The sequence below is a fragment of the Lepidochelys olivacea genome (genome assembly GCF_965140295.1).
Source record: "Lepidochelys olivacea isolate rLepOli2 genome assembly, chromosome: 1".
NCBI lineage: Eukaryota > Metazoa > Chordata > Testudines > Cheloniidae > Lepidochelys > Lepidochelys olivacea.
In genome coordinates, this window is record NC_140411.1 from 222938181 (window position 1) to 222957725 (window position 19545).

Here is a 19545-nt window from a genome sequence, read left to right on the forward strand (position 1 = left end):
AGAGGAGCAGGGATAAGAGCACAAGGAGGGCACACAAAGGTGGCATAGCGTTGTGTAGAGATGGCTAGGCAGAGAAGCAGGTGCAGGGGAGGGAAGGGTAGAGGAGAGACAGAGTGAGGCAAGGCAGGGAAAGTGGGAGGGGACTGGCCAGAGGGCAGGGTAGGTACAGAGGGGCAGGGCAGTCAGAGGAATGGAAAAGGGGGCTGGGCAGCCTGGGGGAGGTGCACGGAACTGCTCCACGGAAACCCGGATTTAAGGAGTGGCACTTTTGAAAGTCTCTTCGCTGCGTCCCGTTCCGTCCGCCGAGCCCCACAGCAGCTGCCCAGTGCCCCGGACCCTCCAGCAAGATGCCAGTGAAAGGGGGCACCAAGTGCATCAAGTACCTGCTCTTCGGCTTCAACTTCATTTTCTGGGTAAGAGCCCAGCACGCCCCCACCCCTGGGGCAGGAACCCGCTCGGGGGGGCGGGGGGAAGGATGGTGCCGTGAACCCATGCTCCCCCCCCCCCCCAGAGGGGGCAGTCAGTGCCCCCAGCGGTGGGTCCCCCTAGAGGAAGAGGAGAGTCGGTCTCTTCCCCGCCCGCGGGGGATTCCGGCTTTTCCCTGCCGGGGCCGGCTAGCCAAGCGGGGCCGGCGCTTCCCGGGTGGAAGGGCCGCCGCTCTCCGGGCAGGGCGCCCCAGCGGGCGGCGTCCGGGCTCGGCCCCGCGGCGAGCGATCGGGTGGCAGCTCAGTGCAGGCTGCGCCCAGCCTCGCCCGGGGAAGCCTCCGCTCCCTGCTGCTGACGGGAGGGAGGGGCACGTGGGAAGACTCCCTGCTGCCGGGGCGCTCGGGCAAACCTGCTTCTCTTCCTCCCCCCCGGGACAGGCCGCCCTGGTTGGGAGCGTCGCACCTTGGCCGTGCCCCCGGGCGTGGGCGCCTCCTCCTTCGGGTGGCGGTGGAGAGGAGTCGCCTTCCAGAGCGGCTTCAGTTCGCGCTCTCAATTCCTCTCCCTTCCCGTTGGGGAGAGACGGGACCCTCTTTCTCCTGCGCCCCCCCCCCCCCCAGTCTCACAGGGTGCGAGCACGGTCAGCCCCCAGTTTGTTTTCATTTATAAACGGAGCCGAACTGGAGAAACTTGCGGGGCGGGGGGGGGGGGCATTAGATGTGCTCCAGTGGGAGAATGTATTGGATCTTCAAGGGGTGTCTCGGGCCCCTGCTTTTCTCCTCCCCCGACCCCACCCTTCCCTTGGTCGCCGCGGCGCCAATAATCCAGGGTGGGGCTGCTGGGCGGCAGCGCTCCCGGGGAGCAGCGAGTGGGGTAGCAGCCAGCCGCTGGCAGCCTGCCCACTTCAGTGTATAAACACACAACACTCAGGCGGCAGGCTCACCCAAGGCCTGCGGGACGTCAGACAGTCCAGTTTTAACATACCGTACCTGCCAGTCAGCTCCATTTAGCCACCTTTTCCCAAGCCTGGATTTGAGAAAAGGCCAGGTAGTGATTTACATAGACATTTGCTAACTTCACATAATTGCATGAGTGGGGGAGGGAACCAAACTCCCAGAAAGTAATTGACCTTCTAGAACTTGAATTTTAAATGAATGCCAGCAAACTGGTAGAACCCTAATGGAAAAAGAGGGGTGTGTGTGTTGGGGGGGAGATATGGCTGGAAATGGCCCACCTTGATTATCCCTACAAAAGCCCCCGCCCCCTCCCCCCGCTGGTAATAGCTCACCTTACCTGATCACTCTGGTTACAGTGTGTATGGTAACACCCATTGTTTCAAGTTCTCTGTATATATAAAATCTCCCCACTGTATTTTCCACTGAATGCATCCGATGAAGTGAGCTGTAGCTCACGAAAGCTTATGCTCAAATAAATTTGTTCGTCTCTAAGGTGCGACAAGTACTCCTTTTTCTTTTTGCGAATACAGACTAACATGGCTGCTACTCTGAAACTTATCCCATGCAGTGGATTTTAAAATTCCTTGCTATAGTGCAGACTATTGATGATCCATTTACCTTGGGAGACTCGTTTTCCACAGGCTAGTAGATTTGATTACAAGCAGAAAGTGATTTGTAATGTTGAACCAAGGCTTTAACCTTTCTTAATTGTATACTTTTAAAGAGACATCTTCAGTATCTGCTGAAGAAAATCCTAATCCTAGTATTGTTTTAGTTTGAAAATGTATGCTGTGTAAAATACACTGCATGTGTAACTCTGCCATGAGAGAATTCTGTATGCAGATCAAAGCTGTCTTCTTTTTTTTTTTTTTTTCCCTTTTTGGCTACAATTATACATTGAAAACTTGCCTCTCACCTAGTATGTTTTATCAGCCTTGTTACGTATGAATATTATTGGTTTCCAGACTTCTCATCCCATTGAATAGCCTCAGTTCATTTTTTAAAATTGAATTTCACTTCAATTTCTACCCATAGTTCTACAGAAATGTAATAGAAGCATACCAGGTAGCCTGCTTTTTAACATCGGGGAGGGGAACCAGTGGCATATATAAGTTCCCATGGTAACAGACACATACAATTAAGACATTTGTTTCCTTTGAGTTTAAACCAGAGGTGGACAAACTATGGCCCGCGGACCACATCTGGATCGGAGGGCCCTCCTGCCTGGCCCCTGAGCTCCTGGCCCGGGAGGCGAGCCCCTGACCCCTCCCCTGCTATTCCCCCTCCCTGGCAGCCTCCGCTCACTGTGCCACCCATAGGTGTCAACTCCATGGGTGCTCTGGGGCTGGAGCACCCCCGGGGGAAAAATCCCCGCCCCAGCTCACCTCTGCTTTGCCTCCTTCCCTGAGCGTGCTGCATTCCCGCTTTTCCCCCTAGCTCCCAGCGCTTGCTGCTGCGAAACAGCTGTTACCCAGTGGCAAGCGCTGGGAGGGAGAGGGAGAAGCGGGAAGGCAGTGCACTCGGGTAAGAGGCGGGGCTGGGGCAGGGATTTGGGGAAGGAGTCCAATAGGGGCAGGGAGGTGATGGAGGTGGGGCGGGGACTCTGGGGAAGGGGTTGGAATGGGGATGGGGTGGGGTGGTGTCAGGGTGTGGCTGGGGCGGGGGGTGGTCGAGCACCCACCGGCACCGGGAAAAGTTGGCACCTATGCTCTGGGCGGCAGCGCAGCTGCAGAGCCGCGGCCTGACCTGGTGCTCTGTGCTGTGCAGTGGGACAGGGGGTGTTGGATGGGGCAGGAGTCCCTGGGGGGCCGTCAGGGGGTGAGAAGTAGGGGGGAGTCGGATAGGGGGTGGGGGCCAGGCCATGCCTGGCTTTTTGAGGAGGCACAGCCTCCCCTAACCGGCCTTCCATACAAAAGTTTGCCCACCCCTGGTTTAAACTCATGCTGCTTGCTGGTGGAATCTTCACTTGAAGCTGGCAGCTTCTCTCTGGGACATACTTAACAGTGCATTCTCAGAGTGCCATGTGCCCAGGAAGTCCAAAGTTATTTTATTAGAGCAAGACAACAGAAATGAAAGCCAGGGAGCACTGCAAAGCGCTAGGGTAGACTGCAAAGCAATATCTCCGGAAACTATCATTTAGAAGCTGTGGCCTCTCAAACTTTTTATATCCATTCCCTGTGGCTTCTATTTAAACAATCAGAGAACATCTGTATTTTGGCTGTTTACACTGCTAAATACGAATCTTCTGTCTTGGCCTCTAGAACAAACATAAGTACAACAAAGGGAAGGTAATAGACCCTGCTGTAGGTTCATTGTAAATGTCTGGGGAATAAGGTCAGATGTGACTCAAAGGGAATCGTATAGGAAGTTGTACCCAGATCTGTCTCTTTTCAAAAAGGAAAAAAAAAGATCCATTATTTAAAAAATAATCAAGTTTCAGCCAACTCCTCACACCTCTTTCCTTCCTCCCATCAAAAAGCTATGCCCAAAAATCCATGAAGTGTCTTTTTGATTCTTAATGACATGCAGACTAGCAGTAATAGTGAAACCTGGAAAAGAGAACTCTGTGAGTAAATGCAGTACTAGAAGGGAAAAGACAACTGCATGTGTTCAGTAAAATATACCTCACTAGTAATCTGTTTATGTAGATGGCCTTGAATACAATCTCTGATTTTTATCAGGCACAAACTACAAATTCTAGCCCTATAACTAGCCAAATCAAAACACTTGATCATTGGGAACATCTAGATTTATAATCTCCTGCAGAGAGAGAGAGTTTGAAAGTATTTGGATTCAGAGTCTCTGCATATCTCAACTGTAAAATGTGATTCCCCATCTGATATTCACTAAACATTAACTTGGGTTTGGAGGATGGGAAGCTGGGAACAAAATTTAATCTGGTAAACAAATTATGAATTCAAATTCTAGTATTTTACATAATGGTGTCTACCTGAAGTCTGGATTACCAGAATGCATGATTCTACATGAAGTTACTCTGTAAAACTACTCCTACACTTCCACTTGCTCATAGTGCAGCAGGCTGCTATGCTCTGTGATTTGCATGCAATTTAAGGCATGTGTTTAATCTATAAATGGTAGTAAGCACTTCTCTCTGCATGTGCTGCCACAGCAGTTGAGATCAGCGACGAGAACTGGCAGGGTATTTACAGTGAAATGCCCTTAGCCAGGGAGCTCTTCCCCATTCTGTGCTACAGCATAGTACCACTTTACTGACCCTTAAGATTAGCTTCTAGATCTACATTTTACCAGGCTTTGTAGAAGATAAAGCGTTAGGGTGGTGTCAGTGAATTGGGAATGGGGAAAGGAAAGAAAAGTATGTAGACTGTAAGCTCTTTAGCCTTGTCTTCACTAGGGGAAAAACCCGTATTCCTGTTACCTCATGTTAGCTAACATGAGGTAACTTCCCAGAGAAGACTAGGGCGTCTGTAGTTTTTAGATGTGTTAACTGGTAGCAGTAAACAGTAGGCTACTTCCACTTCCCCTCCCCTGTAGACAAATTCAAAGAGTGTTCCCCCATGTAGTTAATGAGGAACAGTTAATCTGGAGCAACTCCACAAGCCTTAACTAATAATCCTTAGCTCTTAAAAGAGGGTCCACTCATACAGGGCACAACTTGCGCAGGGGGGGATGCGTGGGTGCATGCTGGGGAAAGTGAGTGATCATTCTCAGCCACTGTAAATAATTTTATCTCATGAGGAGTCTTGAGTTAAATGTCAGTCAATTTCATATGATCTACCTTAGAATTGGACTGAGGTACCCTTGCCTTAAAGCTGTTTTAAATACTCTGTTTTTAAACACAGGTGTACAGGCGCATTGTGACCCAGGCAGAGGACTATGAATCCCTAGGAAATTTGCACATGAGAGATCAAGCTCATAAAGACTGTACTAGGATCAGTTTGGCTAGCTACCCGCCTCCCCCCACAACTTCAAGGATGACTGTGCCACTTAATTAAGCTTATTCACCTAATTATAGGGTGTGGTTTCATTCTGGCACTTTCCCTCTTTGAATATTGAACTTTCAAGGGTTTCCCCACCCAATCTGAAAGATATGAAGAGGATGGTGATTCAACCATGCTCTCCTTTTTTTTCCCTCCAGGTGAGGGAATTTCCTGAGAGGCTCACACCTCTTACTGCCATTATTTTGGTGTTTACATTAGGCTTGTAAATTGGTTTTAAACTGTACCTTTAGTTAAACTGGTGCATCTCTGAATATAGATAATAAGGCCTTATAGATTCCTGTTCTTCAGCAGTGTAGTGGGGTGTGTGGCCTTAACCACACTTATGACTGGCTCCTTAAAAATACTTAGCTTACATAGCCAAATGTTTGTCTTGAAATTCTGTATCTGGGCTTGGGTAATTCCACGTGTGCATAGTGACAGGCTACTTGGAATGGAGCTAGGGAGCAGCCTGGGGCCCAGGCACTGGTGTTGGAAGGACCTGGGAGCAGACCAGTTGGAGCCACCAATTCTCTTAAGTGTGATGGGGGAGCCAGGGAGCACAGCAGCTGGAATTGGTGAGAGAGGAAAGAAGTTGGAGGAAAAGAAGTGAGGGGGAGAGAGAGAACGCATAGTATGGGGGAGAGTTAAAAAGAGGGAACCGATGCCAAAAATAACTTGGGAGAGGGAGTACTATATTTGCAACAATCACCACCTTCTGATGTATGGCACTTCCAGAAATCAGAAAAGCTGACATGTTTTGACTAGGCTAAACTCCTCCATCAGGGTTTGAAGTCAGTTGGACTTGTGTTCCTAAACAACTTAAGTTGATATTTTTCAGAAGCCCTTAGGGGCTCTTAAAATTTTTGTCCTGTATATAAAAAATGTTCACCGTAAGTTTAATGTACTGAATGTCCAAATAACTTCATTGTTAACACTGAAGTAATGTTGTGTGAAGTAAAGATTTTATGCCACCAAGAGTTTTTAATGTTAGTTGCTGATGGTAAGTTCACTTAGGCCTTGTCTACACTATCGTTTAAGTCAATGTAAGTTATGTCGCTCAGGGGTGTAAAAAAAACCCCGCGCGCGCACACCCACCGCGAGTAACATAACTTACATCAATTTATACCACTTTAAGGTGGTGGGAGATGTTTTCTCATTGACATAGCTTCCGCCTCTTACTGAGGTGGATTAATTATGTCAATGGGAGAGCGCTTTCCCTTCGACTGATCGCATCTTCACCAGCCCCACTAAACAGAATCTGCTGCATCAATCTCAGTGGCACCGATTTAGCACCATAGTGAAGACAAGATCTGAAACCTGTCTTAAGTTTAAGCACTTCCTGTGAAAGACAATGGAACTACTCGTGTGAGTAAATTTACAGTCCTGTTTAAGTGTTTGCAGCATCAGGGCTTTAACTTTCAATATTTTTTGGTTTTTTTGCTTATAGCAGCCTTGCATATTCAAAGACCATACCCTGCTAGTAGTGGCATTTAAAAAGAACATGTATATTCTAATTCATTATAAATTTTAATCTAAAGTTGCAATAGCACGTGCTAAAATTAGTTTTACAAAGACTCAACCTGACCTAAATTTAAAAAAAAAAAAAAATAATAATCAAGTGACTTAAATCTATCAACCCTGTTCTGAAGTACTATTTTGTATCTCTCACTCACCCTTGTTTACAGAGGCCATGATTTCAGTAAAACTGTGGTTAATGGTAAGATTAGACTTTGGAGGCTTCTTCCTTTCTTCAGGGTATGTCTGATCCACTTTGTGACAGAGCACTTAGTTCATCTGTTTGTTGTACCATAGCGCGGTGGGTTGGACTTGATGACTTCTCAAGGTCCCTACCAGTCCTGCATTTCTATGATTGTATGAAAAACAGCCAGCCTCTTTAAAGTGTATTGACAAATTTAGAACAGACTTCCTTAAGGCAATGGTTCTCAACCAGGGGTCCGGGAGCCCCTAGGAAGCTGGGAGCAGGTTTCAGGGGGGTTGCTAAAATAGACTAGAGAGCAGAACCGGTGTTAGACTCCCTGGGGCTCAGAGCAGAAAGCCGAATCCAAGCTGCGTGGGGCTAACGCCAAAGTCCATGCAACTCAGCTTTTCAGGGCTCCCTGTGGTGTGGGGCCACGGGCAATTGCCCTGCTTGCTACCCCCGAACACAGAGGTGGGCAAACTATGGCCTGCGGGCCACATCTGGCCCACAGGGCCCTCCTGCCTGGCCCCTGAGCTCCTGGCCTGGGAAGCTAGCCCCCAGTGCTCTGGGCAGTGCGGGGGCTGAGGGGGGTTGGATAGGTGGGGGGGGAGTGGTCGGGGTGTGTGTGGATAGGGGTTGGGGCAGTCAGAGGGTGGGGAACAAGGGGCTTGGATGGGGCAGGGGTCCTGGGGGGCAAGTCAGGAATGAGGGGGGGGTTGAATGGGGCAGCAGGGGGCAGTCAGGGGTGGCGAGCCCAGGGGTAGTCAGGGAGCAGAGGGTGGTGGATTGGGTGGGGGGGGCGGCAGGGGGTGAGAAGCAGGGTGGTCGGATACGAGGCGGGGGCTGGGCCACGTCTGGCTATTCAGGGAGACACAGCCTCCCCTAACCAGCCCTCCATACAATTTTGGAAACCTGATGTGGCCCTCTGGCCAAAAGGTTTGCCCGCCCCTGCCCTAATGCCAGCCCTGGCTTTGCATCTACTGGATATGCGGAAAAATACCTGTTGTGTCACCGGCGGGCCATGGAGGTTTTTATAGCACGTTGGTGGGGCCTCAGAAAGGAAAAGGCTGAGAACCCCTGCCTTAAGCCACTCAAATAAGTGGGGGGAAATTTATTCTCACAAAGCAGAGGCATTTAGCAAAAAACAAACCAGCCCAAGCATTTTTGTAAAATATTTTCTCTCTGCCTTGTGTAATGGTCAAGGCTGTTGACTTAGTCATGGGCTGTAGAGCCTGAATCAAAATACTACTTGTGTTCAATTGAACGGATACGTTAACTTCCAGTGTACTTACTTGAATTCCATGTAAAATGTTGTGGAAAATCAGGAACACAATTGCAGTATATTGCCCTGAGAAATCTGATGTGAAATTATCTATATTTAGATTTCTAGCAGTTTTAATTCTAATTTGCAATTTTAAATAAATGTAAAATCAGTAGACTGACTTCTGAATAGTAACTTGTGTAAAATGGCTACTAGTCTTGGCTTTGGTTCAGGAATTCCCGGTAATGTCACACCATTTTATTGCAGTAAATGCTGTTGCAGTACAGTAGGCATTGCATTAACTTTGCAAATAACACTCTTGAAACTAGACCTTGCTTAATGAGAAAGAAAACATCTTTTTTTCCAACCCATAAATTTTCAAAGCAAAGTAGGGTTAACCATGTTCGTAATAAACAGTTGCTCACTCTTTTATAATTGCCAGATATGCATTATGCATCTCAGAAGCTTGGAAAGTCATACTGCTGTGGATAGTGATGCCTTTACTAAGGCTCAATCTCAGTCCATTCAAAACCCTTATTTGATTTTTCTTATCCGTGATTTTCTTTTCTTGTCTATAGTGAGCCAGCAGTTTTAGTCTGTTCAAAACCAGACATGTTCCTAAATTGCTCATAATAATCTCAAAACTTCTTTCTACATGCTTTGCAGTATCACGTCTGGTCTTGGCTCAAGGCAGTATATAGGCATGCATATGTGGAAGTAGTGGTTGTTTTGGTTTCTGTACCAGTGGAAAGTTTGAGGTAAATGTTTTGGTAGTTTTCTTGTTTTGAAGGTGGGGAGGAGGGACCATACTGACTTACTCTACACTCACATTTTTAAGGTGGGGAGGGGAGGGCATGCTTTTGGATAGCCTTAAATGAGGAATGGTCATTTAGTGATGCCTGGAAAAAACAGACAAGTAGTAGCCAAAAATGATTATTGAAACTCCCCTCCATCTTTCTCCTCCTACGTGCAGCACTACGATGCTCACAGCTGTGGAAATACTCTGGTTTTTACTGACTGCAATGGACTGCTACAGTTTCACTTCCCTTGCCTCCAGATTAATTTCCCAAATTTGATTTTAATCAAATATATATCACTAAATGGCATTCATTTCAAATTTTGGCAGCTCTAGGGCTTTGCACTCCAAAGTGCAGTGAGCTTTTAATAAGCTTTGAAAAGGGAGCCTAGGCGCATAGAGAATGACCACTTTCTAATGCCATCTGAATGACAGTGGAAGGGTCCCTCTCTCCCCTGATCCATTCCTCCCAAACCCACTTATCCAGAGACATACGCACCTTTCATAGGCATTGGAAAGTACCCAGGAGTTCTCATGGACCTTCTGTTGGGCACTATACTCTGCCATTCATTGTAAATCACAAGGGTTCTGGCACACATCAGCCTAGTCTGCTCTCTCCGTCCCTTGTTGATTTGCCTAATTTAAGGTTTTAGTCCTTTATCTTCAAAAGCCCTGCACATGATTAATCCCAGCAAGTTTATTATTTGTATTACAGTAACTCCAACAGAGGGTGGGGCCATGTTATGTTAATACCTCTACATACACATAGTAAGGGACAGTCCCTGCTCTGAGAGCTTGCAGTCTAAATAGATGCCACAGACAAAGGGTGGGAGAGGAAACTGAGGCTCAGAAAGGTTAAAGTGAGATGGTCCTTCATTTCAAGTCCATGACCCACGCGACAGCTATGTCCCTCTGGAACAGGGGTAATCAATAATTTTTTGTCACGGTCCAAATTTCTTGGTCAAGGTCCAGACTCCAGAGAAAATAATACAAAAATAATAACAACAATGATACGTAAATAAAAACATTTTGCGGTCTGTTCAAAAGCATCTGGCAGTTTGGATTTGGCCCTTGGGCCGCCTGTTGACTACCCTTGCTCTGGAACAATGGAGCTTTCAACCCCTGGATGGAGATTTGCACACACGAGGCTTGGTCTACACTTAAAGTAATACTGGTATGCTGCGTCAGTGAAGGGTGTGCAATAACTGCACCTGTGACTGACCTAGCTATGCCGACAAATCCCCCAGTTTAAAAGACAGCTGTGTTGGTGGAAGAGGGCTTCTGTCAACACAGCTAACATCATTCAGGGAGGTGGTGTTCCTACCTTGACAGACAACCCCCATTTGTTTGTGTAGGCTCTGTAGGGACGATAACTGTGCTGACCTAGTTATGCTGGGGTAGGCTCTGTAGCGTAAACGTAGTCTCAGACAGATTTTTCAGAAGCTGTTCCACATCTGTGGAACTCTGTCGTTTTTGAAGAGATTGGAAGAACTAATTTTGTCACCTGCAAATTGAAAAGTAAAATCCACTTCTGGGCCCTTGCCGTCATAGGGTACAATAACTTATAACACACTCTTGCTGATGATGGGGTGGAACAAAAGGTGGAGATTTACTCTTAGATTTCTTTTTCTTCTATAAGGTAATCAGATGCAATTTTGAGTGGAGTGCTCCCTTATCCCTCTCATAAAATGTAACCTAGCCACTTTGTCAGCATATGTCAAGCTTTTAAACAGGAGTTACGACTTGTAAAACTTTTAAATTAATTACACAGGTTTCTTCAGAGTTGGTAAGTTCTTTGAACCATAGATCTTATGCAGGCGGTGCCTATGGAGTGACAAGCTCCATAGTCTGCATGTGATTGAGGTAGTGGAGAGGTCGGTAATGGTCATCGTGGAGCTTGGTTCTGTAGCAGCAAATACAGAAGGCCCACAAGTAAATTCTGTATACCTTGCAAGCTCTAAGGAAGAAACTGCACTTAACTAACCCATCTAAACATCATCTGCCAACCTTGAGACCTTACTTTTAGGATATCTTTGAGCTTCTGGAACCGGAGTTGCCTCTGTCCAAAAGCTCACAGGCTCCGCTGTATGTGTCTGTGTTTCTTGTACCTATCTGACCCTCACAACCTGTGCCTGTGAAGGTCATGCCCTTCTCAAGACCAGGAGATCTCTTCTGAACTTAAATCCTTCATTGGAGATCCAAGAGGCTCAAACGACTTCAGTGATTAACTCCAAAACGAATTGCCTGACCTCCTAACATAGTATACTTGTTCTTGCACAAGATAAATGAATAAAACTTGGAATAAGTAAAATTTTTTATACCCTGATATCTCCTTGTTCAATTAACATAACACTTTCCTTAAAAACATAAGGCCTCATTAGCAAAGTTTCAAATACAAAGTGTTTTCAAGGAGAGGTGAAAATAGTTTGTATACCATCTCAGATTTATAACTTTCATCTAACATCCAGCTCGGTCATGGAGCTATTCTTCCCTCTCACCCCCCCTCCCCCACCCAATCTTATCTTCCTCAAGATTGGTTGTCCAGAATAATCTGTTCTGTCAAAACCCAGTTATCTAGTAACTCCACTCTGGAACATTATAGGTGTACATGGGTTTTCTACAGGAAAAAATAACGCAGGTCTGGGACTCTGGTCCAAATAAGTTGAAAATCCAGGATGGCTATGCACGGTAAAGGAGCAAAAAAGCAGTGTCAAACTGGATTAGAGTCAAAACAGTAAATACCATGATAACCTTTGTGCGCACTATAGCGTGTGGGTGTGTAAAATATATAAATTTAAACAAAACAAAGAGTTCATGGGAGCGGGGCCTTACAGGAATAATAAAGTGGTACTCAGCATTGGAAAGCTAACAGAACTGAGGTGAGCTCAGAGGAGGAATTTCTAAGACTGAGGTTACACAGGGACACTGATGCAGGAAGGAAGTGGAGGCTAGGAGTGTGTCAAGGTGCATGCAACTGGGAGAAGAAAGGGCATGTTGTGGGCCACAGTAGGAGACAAGAATACATATACAGAAGCACAGCCTGGAAAGCAACAAAGGGGGGTTTACATTTGATACAGAAAATGACTGGAAGCCAGTGCAGGGATTAAGAAGAGGGGTGATGTAGTAAGAGTAACATGCAAGGAAAACAATTTAGCTGTAGTAAAATGGATTGAGGAGTAATGCAAGTTCTGGAGGACAAAGCTGCTGTTGTAAGAAGTGAAAGATGACTAGGGATGGATTTTGGAGGAAGCAATTGGATGCTTAGCAGCCTTAATACAAATGACAAAGAAGAGAACTCTAAAACGTCAAGTTTCTGCCATTACTAGTGCCCTCTTTAGGGATTAGAATTCTTTTTCAGCCATCAAGTTGGATATCAGTTTAACTCCTGTTTTTGTTTAGGTTTGACACAGTGTCTATGACAGGCCTGTTCCCATAACAGGATCTGTCCAAGTTTTGCAGGTACAGTGGATTTCAATTTAAGTTAATTGAAGAATTAAATATATTATGTTTAAAAAGTTAACTTTGGGTTTCTATACCGTCTCTAGATTTAACCTGTCAATTTTGGGAGGGTTAACAGTTGAATTTTCTTTTTTTAAAGGCAAGAACAATGCTTCTTTTCTCTCTCCTGTTGCTATACGCAAAAACCCAAACAAACAAAGGAGAAGTAACTGACTTTATACAGAGGAAACAGTGGAACTGATTGACAATGTGTTTTATGTGCACCAAGTAACAAGCTTAAATTATAGGCTTATTGTTTAGGCTTAGTAACCTTGTGTTACAAATTCAGAATAGGAAATTGTGGTCGGAAAATGCTACAAACAAAAGATCTGTCTCCTTCATTTCTTAAGATACATCTTTTTGACCCCAACAAAATACGTCCCTGAATCTGTTTTTTATTTTTTGTTCTAAAACACCTGTGGAGGGGGAGATCAACAGAATCATCAAGTATGTTCTAACTGTATAATTTTTCTTACTGGTGAGCCATTTTACTTATAAATTGAGCCTCTTTTAATATGTAGTTATTGAGAGGTGATAAGCTTAGAGCTCTGTAATGCCATTTTTATGGTTGCTTTGAGTAGAACTGTGCTCCAAAGTAGAAAACATACCATTTCATAAAATAGCTTGTATTATCACTGGTTTTCCTTCCAGTTGGAGTTTTACAGTGTTGTGGTAGCCAGACAAAAGTCATAAAAGCATCTTTTTGATTTGAGAAGAATGTGGTTCAAAAAACCAAACTCCATTCTGTTTTTAAAAACTGGCCTTGGATTTGGTATAGGTCCGCTCTTTATAGCCTAAAACCAACAGTGTACAGCTTCCCTTTCCCAGGCAGAAAGCTGAAAATAGAGCCGAGCAGAAAAGTCTGTCTCCAATTTGAAAGATGAGGCCCAAATTTTTCATCTTGGATTGGAATTAGAAAAATCCCCAAATTTGGGGTGGTGGTGGGTAGATTGGAGGGTCCTGGTAAGGTTGCCAGGCATCGGGTCAAAAAGGGACCCTGGCGGCTCCAGTCAGCACAGCTGACCAGGCTGCTAAGTCTGGTTGGCCTCAGTGGTCGGCTCCATGCACCTCCCTGGAAGTAGCATGCAAGTCTCTCCAGCTCCTAGGCGGAGGTGCGACCAGGGTGGCTCCAGCTCCGCAGCTCCCATGGGAGCTGCGCAACCAATGGGGACTGTGGGAGCAGTGCCTGCAGACAGGAGCAGCACGCAGAGCTCCCTGGCCACTCTGTGCGTAGGAGCCAGAGCGGTGTGTCACCAATTCCCGGGAACCGCCTGAGGTAAGTGCTGCTGGGAGCCCTGCCCCACCCTGGAGCCCCCTCCTGCAACCTGAACTCCTCAGCCCCACCCCAGAGCCCAAACCCCCAGCTGGAGCCCTCATCCCCTTTCCACACCCCAACCCCCTTCTCCACCCCAGAGCACACTCCCAACCCCTCATCCCCTGCCCCAGCCCAGTGAAAATGAGTGAGGGTGGGGGAGAGCAAGGGGGGGGGATGGAGTGGGCAGGGGTGAAGTCTGGGGGCAGAGCAAGGGTGTTTGGTTTTCTGCAATCAGAAAGTTGGCAACCCTATGGTAAGGGCTCGTCCCTATTAACTTGGGAGGCTGCCGCAAGTTGAATCGGATATGCTTTGTCATTTTATTCACAAAAGGCTTGAGGCTGCTTGAAAACCAAACAATAGCAATATTTAGCCTTAAGAAGCAAAGAGGGTAAGTGTCACTGCACTGAGGAGCTGGAGTGTTGTGGGTAAACAACCCTAATCTGATCAGACATTATATTAAGGATACATTAACAAAGAACCATTTGTTACAACATCAATTGCTTATTAATTTGTTACAGTCCAACTGGTCTATAAGTCATTCACAATCATGTTTTGTATCTACAGTACACCATCCACTGACCAGTTTATAACTATCTAAAATACACATTACTCGGGTCTATAACGGGCTTGCAACCGCTAACACGTAAGCCATTTGAAAATGGAACCTTAATGAGAACCCTGCATATGCAGAGATGAGGGAGTAGTGCTGAATGCTTGTTGACAGATGAGTCACTCCTTGAAAACCCCACACTGCTTCTTTGGCCATTCGGGATATGGTGGGGAAAAGGGTGAGAAGAGAATTTCTTGACCCTCTAAGAGATGAAGGCTCTTCATTATGACTCTTGCTGCCTGTGCGTGCTGGGGTATCTCAGAATAGCATTATCTACTGGACACTCTTTTCTTTATAACTCTATGCACTTTCTGAACTTCAGCCTAGTCCAATCTTATTTACACTTCAAAAATTTCCACTGCTTTTATTCTACCTATTCTAGATAAAGTGGCAAACTCTCCCCTCCCCATCCCATGTGGATGCAGTTATACCAGTATAGTTTATTGCCAACCATCAGCAAAGCAGAATACCCTAGTGTGTTATAAAGCACCTTATACTGTTATAACTTTATAACACACTAGGGTTTTTACTGGCATAATTATATATATAAAAATCACACCCCGCATTAACATAGTGACACCAGTAAAACTCTTTAGGTGTAGACCAGGCCTTACTCTTATTCAGTTGAGGTACAACCTGAAGAATATTGTCTGTCTGGTTACACTTTGGTTTTGAAGTGTCAAGACTTTTTAATATATCTTTGATTGGGTTGGAAGTCTCTGAATGTGACTGGTTCCTAGAGAACAAACTAATGTGTAATGGTGCACTCCAGCTAAACCTTTAGGCTCCTCTTTGATAGGTTGGTCATCAGATGCTTGCTTTTAAAGGTAGTGCTGGTCTTTCAGGTATGTGTGGCTTTCTCTGATCAGGTAAATCCAGTCTTTGGCTGTTCAGAGGCTGGGTCATTCTCTCTGGCCACCCCGCCCAACTCCTAAGGTATTTTTAAAGCCTCTTTAAGGACAATCTCCACTGCAGTGAGATGAGGCTATTTAAATTGCAACTCCTCTCTAAGCTATTAAATAAAAGCCCAAATTCTCCCCTGCTAGTGATTTTTTTTTTTTCCCCTCTCACCCCATGTAGGGTTCCTTCAAGGAACGCCACACACTTCCATCATTTTGGGGGGAGAGATTGCGGGAGGGGAAATATGTATATGGGCAACAACAGTTCACCTCTTTCACCCCCCCACCCCAAGAAATGTCTGCACTATAATATACAGGAAGAAGAGGGGTCTTTTGCTCCCTCTCTTTGTGCATGTGTCCAGTGCAGGGTTTCACTGGGGTTCAGGGGAAAAGGATATGGAGAGAGAGGGAAACGTGCACCCATGGAGATCAGTAGTGCAGACAACCTGCCGCCATCTGCAGAGGGGACAATAATTTGAGCCTTTGTAACAATTTCCAGTCTCTTTTGGGTGCAGAAGCCTGTGAATGCCAGTCTGTTCTCTCTTAGCTAGCTTAACTGTTCCCTGGGATTTCCTAAGCCTTAGGCTTAACAGTTACTAGTTCTAGTCATCTGTTACAAACTTCTCTTTGCCACAAAAAACGTTAAGGCAAAATCTAAGGGCTTGGCTACACAAACATTTAGTTTGTGGAGAGCTGGGGTGTAAATCTACTCCACACTAACCTCCCGTGTAGTTGGTGTCCTTGTGTACCCTGCTGCTGCTAAAAGTTTCCTAGTGTGCATTGATCTATTCCCATTTCAAAGCAGCATAGGTGAAAACACACTAGGGGACTTTTCAGTGCATGGCAACAGGATCCACACACAGACATTTGTGTGGCAGATAAGTGTGGGTTAGGTTTACACCTCAGCTTGCTGCAAACTGTAACTCTGATCTCTAACCCCTTGTTTTGGAAGCAGGGCAACTGTTCCAGAGGTTAGTCTGTGAATATTAAATGTCCTTTGCCACATGTATGCATGTGCACAGCCAGGCAGGATCCTTAGGTACACAGACTTGGTTCTTTGTTTGCAGATCACCTTTTTGGGTCCAATTTTGAATGCAGAACTTCAGATTAGGATACAGCATGGTTTCTGTCACTGCCTTCTGTATTTTCTACCCCTCTTATAATGTGCCCATGTATCTCCTTTGCTTAGCTTCTACTTTATGCTGGGCAGACTTAGACTGATGACCTCATCAGTCCATATGACGATTTTTTTTATTTTTACCACTGTGCCAGAAACATAGAACATCCCATGACCTAAATCTGGCTAGTCCCGTAATTCACTGAAATTACTAGTGGGTATTCATGTAGGAAGAAATAAAACTGCCTACAAAGCATTGTCTTCAGCATATTACAACGTTGTCTTCAGTGTGAAAACATCAGTATGCTTCAGTATTCAACCTGATTACAATAGGTCCTCTGTAAAGCAGTGTGAGGTTCAGGGATAAGTGGAAATATATAACCCAACAAGTTGACACAGTCCAAAATGTAACATGTCTTCAGTATGGAACAAGAATGACATTCAGCTTGATGTGTAAATTATGGTGCAATTAAACTTGTGAAATACTCTGCTGGATATGTACAAAGCTGGAGACTAATACAGGACCAAGTTGGAACGTAAATATGCCAAAATGAAAATAACATCTTAGTTCTGGAAATTAAATGACAAGGCAATGTCCTTCTCCTTCATAATAATAATATTAGTCTAAAAATAATATGTAAAATTATCATCCTCATCTACATTTGTAACAGCATAATACTTATTTCTTTAACAACATTTCTCTTGATTCATACAGCTTTTAGGAACTGCAGTCCTTGCAATTGGACTATGGCTTCGGTTTGATACGCAGACAAAAAGTATCTTTGATATGGAATCCAACAACTCAAACTTCTATACTGGTAAGCGGTGAAGTAAAGTATTTGAGTACCATAAATTCCCTTCCTACAAAGAACTTTCTGATAATGGGCTCTGTCTTCTTTAACCTTCACAACAACTTGCCAAAGTGCAATACTCAATTGTTGTCTGAGATTTTAAGATGTTCAGGTAAATATGGTGAGTCTGGAATAAGCACACCTCTCTTTCAGGGTACTTGGTACCATGTGGATGCCTACATGCGCACACTGGTTTAGCATGCAATGGAGATCTAAGATATCCCATAGAAGAAGAGCACTAATAGACCAGTTTTGCCTCTTTGGCTGGCATTAGAGATGTGTGTCTGTGCTTACACTATGCTTACCAGTCCTAGAGACCTCTCTAGAACTGATGAGATAGAGCATGTGTTTCCCTGTGTGGAGGACTGGCTGATGAAGGACAGTCCCTTGGAAGGGATCCAAGAACTGGCCTATATCTCCAGCAGGGTGTGAGTCACTAGAGCTTCATTCGAAACTGAGTTGCTATTTGTGCAGTGACTTGAAAAAATTACAGTGCAATAAAAGTTTATTACTAAGCTCCCAAAGTCTGAACTTAGAGGCAACAGGAGTATGTATGAATCTTGGTAGACCTGGCTCACGTCAAAGCTTTCAAACCCCAGAATATCGTGATTTGGCACAGAAGATGATCCAGAACCAGACAGTCTCAGCAAGGATCATGGTTGTGCACATTGGGCCTCATTGATGCAGTAATATGTTTGGTAGCCTTGGCACATACTCAAATGAGGCAGCCTCCATAGAACCTGCGGGACTTGTTCATAAGCTCACAGATTCATTGCATCCAAGAGTTTGCATCCTATCCTTTACACGCTGGCGTGAAGGGAGCTGAAGTACCATCTTGCATCTACCAGTAGGAAGAGTCCCAAATTCCTCTATTCAAAATTGTATTCCCTGTGGATTCACAAAGGGGATAGGGGGCTAGAACTAGAGCTAGTTAGAGTATTCAATCTGCTGAAAGCTCCTTCTGAACCACTCTTTGTGACATTTTATCCCTCAGGTATAAGGTTAACCTTTTTGGATCGCTTGGTAAACTGGGGACAAACAGTATAGGTTTTAATACCACTAAATGTAAATATGTACTTCTAGGAACAAAGGATATAGGCCAAAATTACATGAATAGAGACTCCGCCCTGGGAAGCAGTGATTCTGAAAAAGATTTGGGAGTCATGCTGGATAATCAGCTGAATATGAGTTTCCAATGAAACGCTGTGGCCAAGAGAGTTAATGCAATTCTGGGATGCATAAACAGACGAATCTTGAGTAGGAGTAGTGAGATTCTTTTACCACTGGATTTGGCACTGGTCTGGCTTCTGCTGGAATACTGTGGCCAGTTCTGGTGCCCACAATTCAAGAAGGATGTTGATAAATTTAGAGAGGGTTCAGAGAAGAGTCAAAAGAATGATTAAAGGATTGGAAAATTTGGCTTATAGTTACGATTTTGTCAAGGTTATTGTTAGTTAAAGTCACAGACAGGACGCGGGCAATAAACAAAAATTCAAGGAAGCCTGCTACCTGCCTGTGACTTTAACTAAAAATAATCGGGGGGGAGGGAGCTGACGGGGGATAACTGAAGCCTGAGGGTGGAGGAGGAGGCCACCACCCACCGTCCCGTGGGGTCTCGGAGCTCCAGGGCCCCCCTGTAGGGGTGAGGCGCAAAATGTCGCAGAGGTCTCTGGAAGTCATGGAATCTGTGACCTCCATGACCTAATCTTATCCTTCTAGCGGGGGTTCTCAAACTTCAGTGCGCTACAACTCCCTTCTGACAACAAAAATTACTTCACGGCCCCGGGAGCACGGACCGAAACCTGAGCCCTATGGCCCCGGGGGTAGAAGGAGGGGGCAAAGCCAGAACCTCACCTCTCTGGACAGGTAGGCCAAAGCTCAAGGGCTTCAGCCCCAGGCAGGGGGCCTGCAACCTGAACCCCACCACCCAGGGCTGAAACCCTCAGACTTTGGCTTCAGCCATGGGCAGTGGAGTTCAGGCTTCAGCCCTAGGCCCCAGCAAGTCTAAGCCAACCCTGGTGATCCCTTTCAGGTCCCAACCCAAGTTTGAGAACCACTGCCTTATAGTGATAGAATCAAAGAACTCGATCTCTTTAGTTTATTAACATAAGAACGGCCATACTCTGTCAGACTGAAGTCCATCTAGCCCAGTATCCTGTCT

At 45.5% G+C, this 19545-nt stretch overlaps 1 protein-coding gene across 1 annotated transcript in view; it reads left to right on the forward strand.

Annotated features, from left to right (window-relative positions):
* Positions 1 to 213: 213 nt before the first annotated feature.
* CD9 (CD9 molecule) overlaps positions 214 to 19545 on the forward strand; it is a 32677-nt gene continuing 13345 nt past the window's right edge. Inside the window, exons 1-2 of the mRNA XM_084632668.1 lie at positions 214 to 413; positions 17249 to 17351. Of these exons, the coding sequence (XP_084488794.1) occupies positions 348 to 413; positions 17249 to 17351 (169 nt within the window). The 5' untranslated portion in view covers positions 214 to 347. The remainder of the gene's footprint in view (positions 414 to 17248; positions 17352 to 19545) is intronic.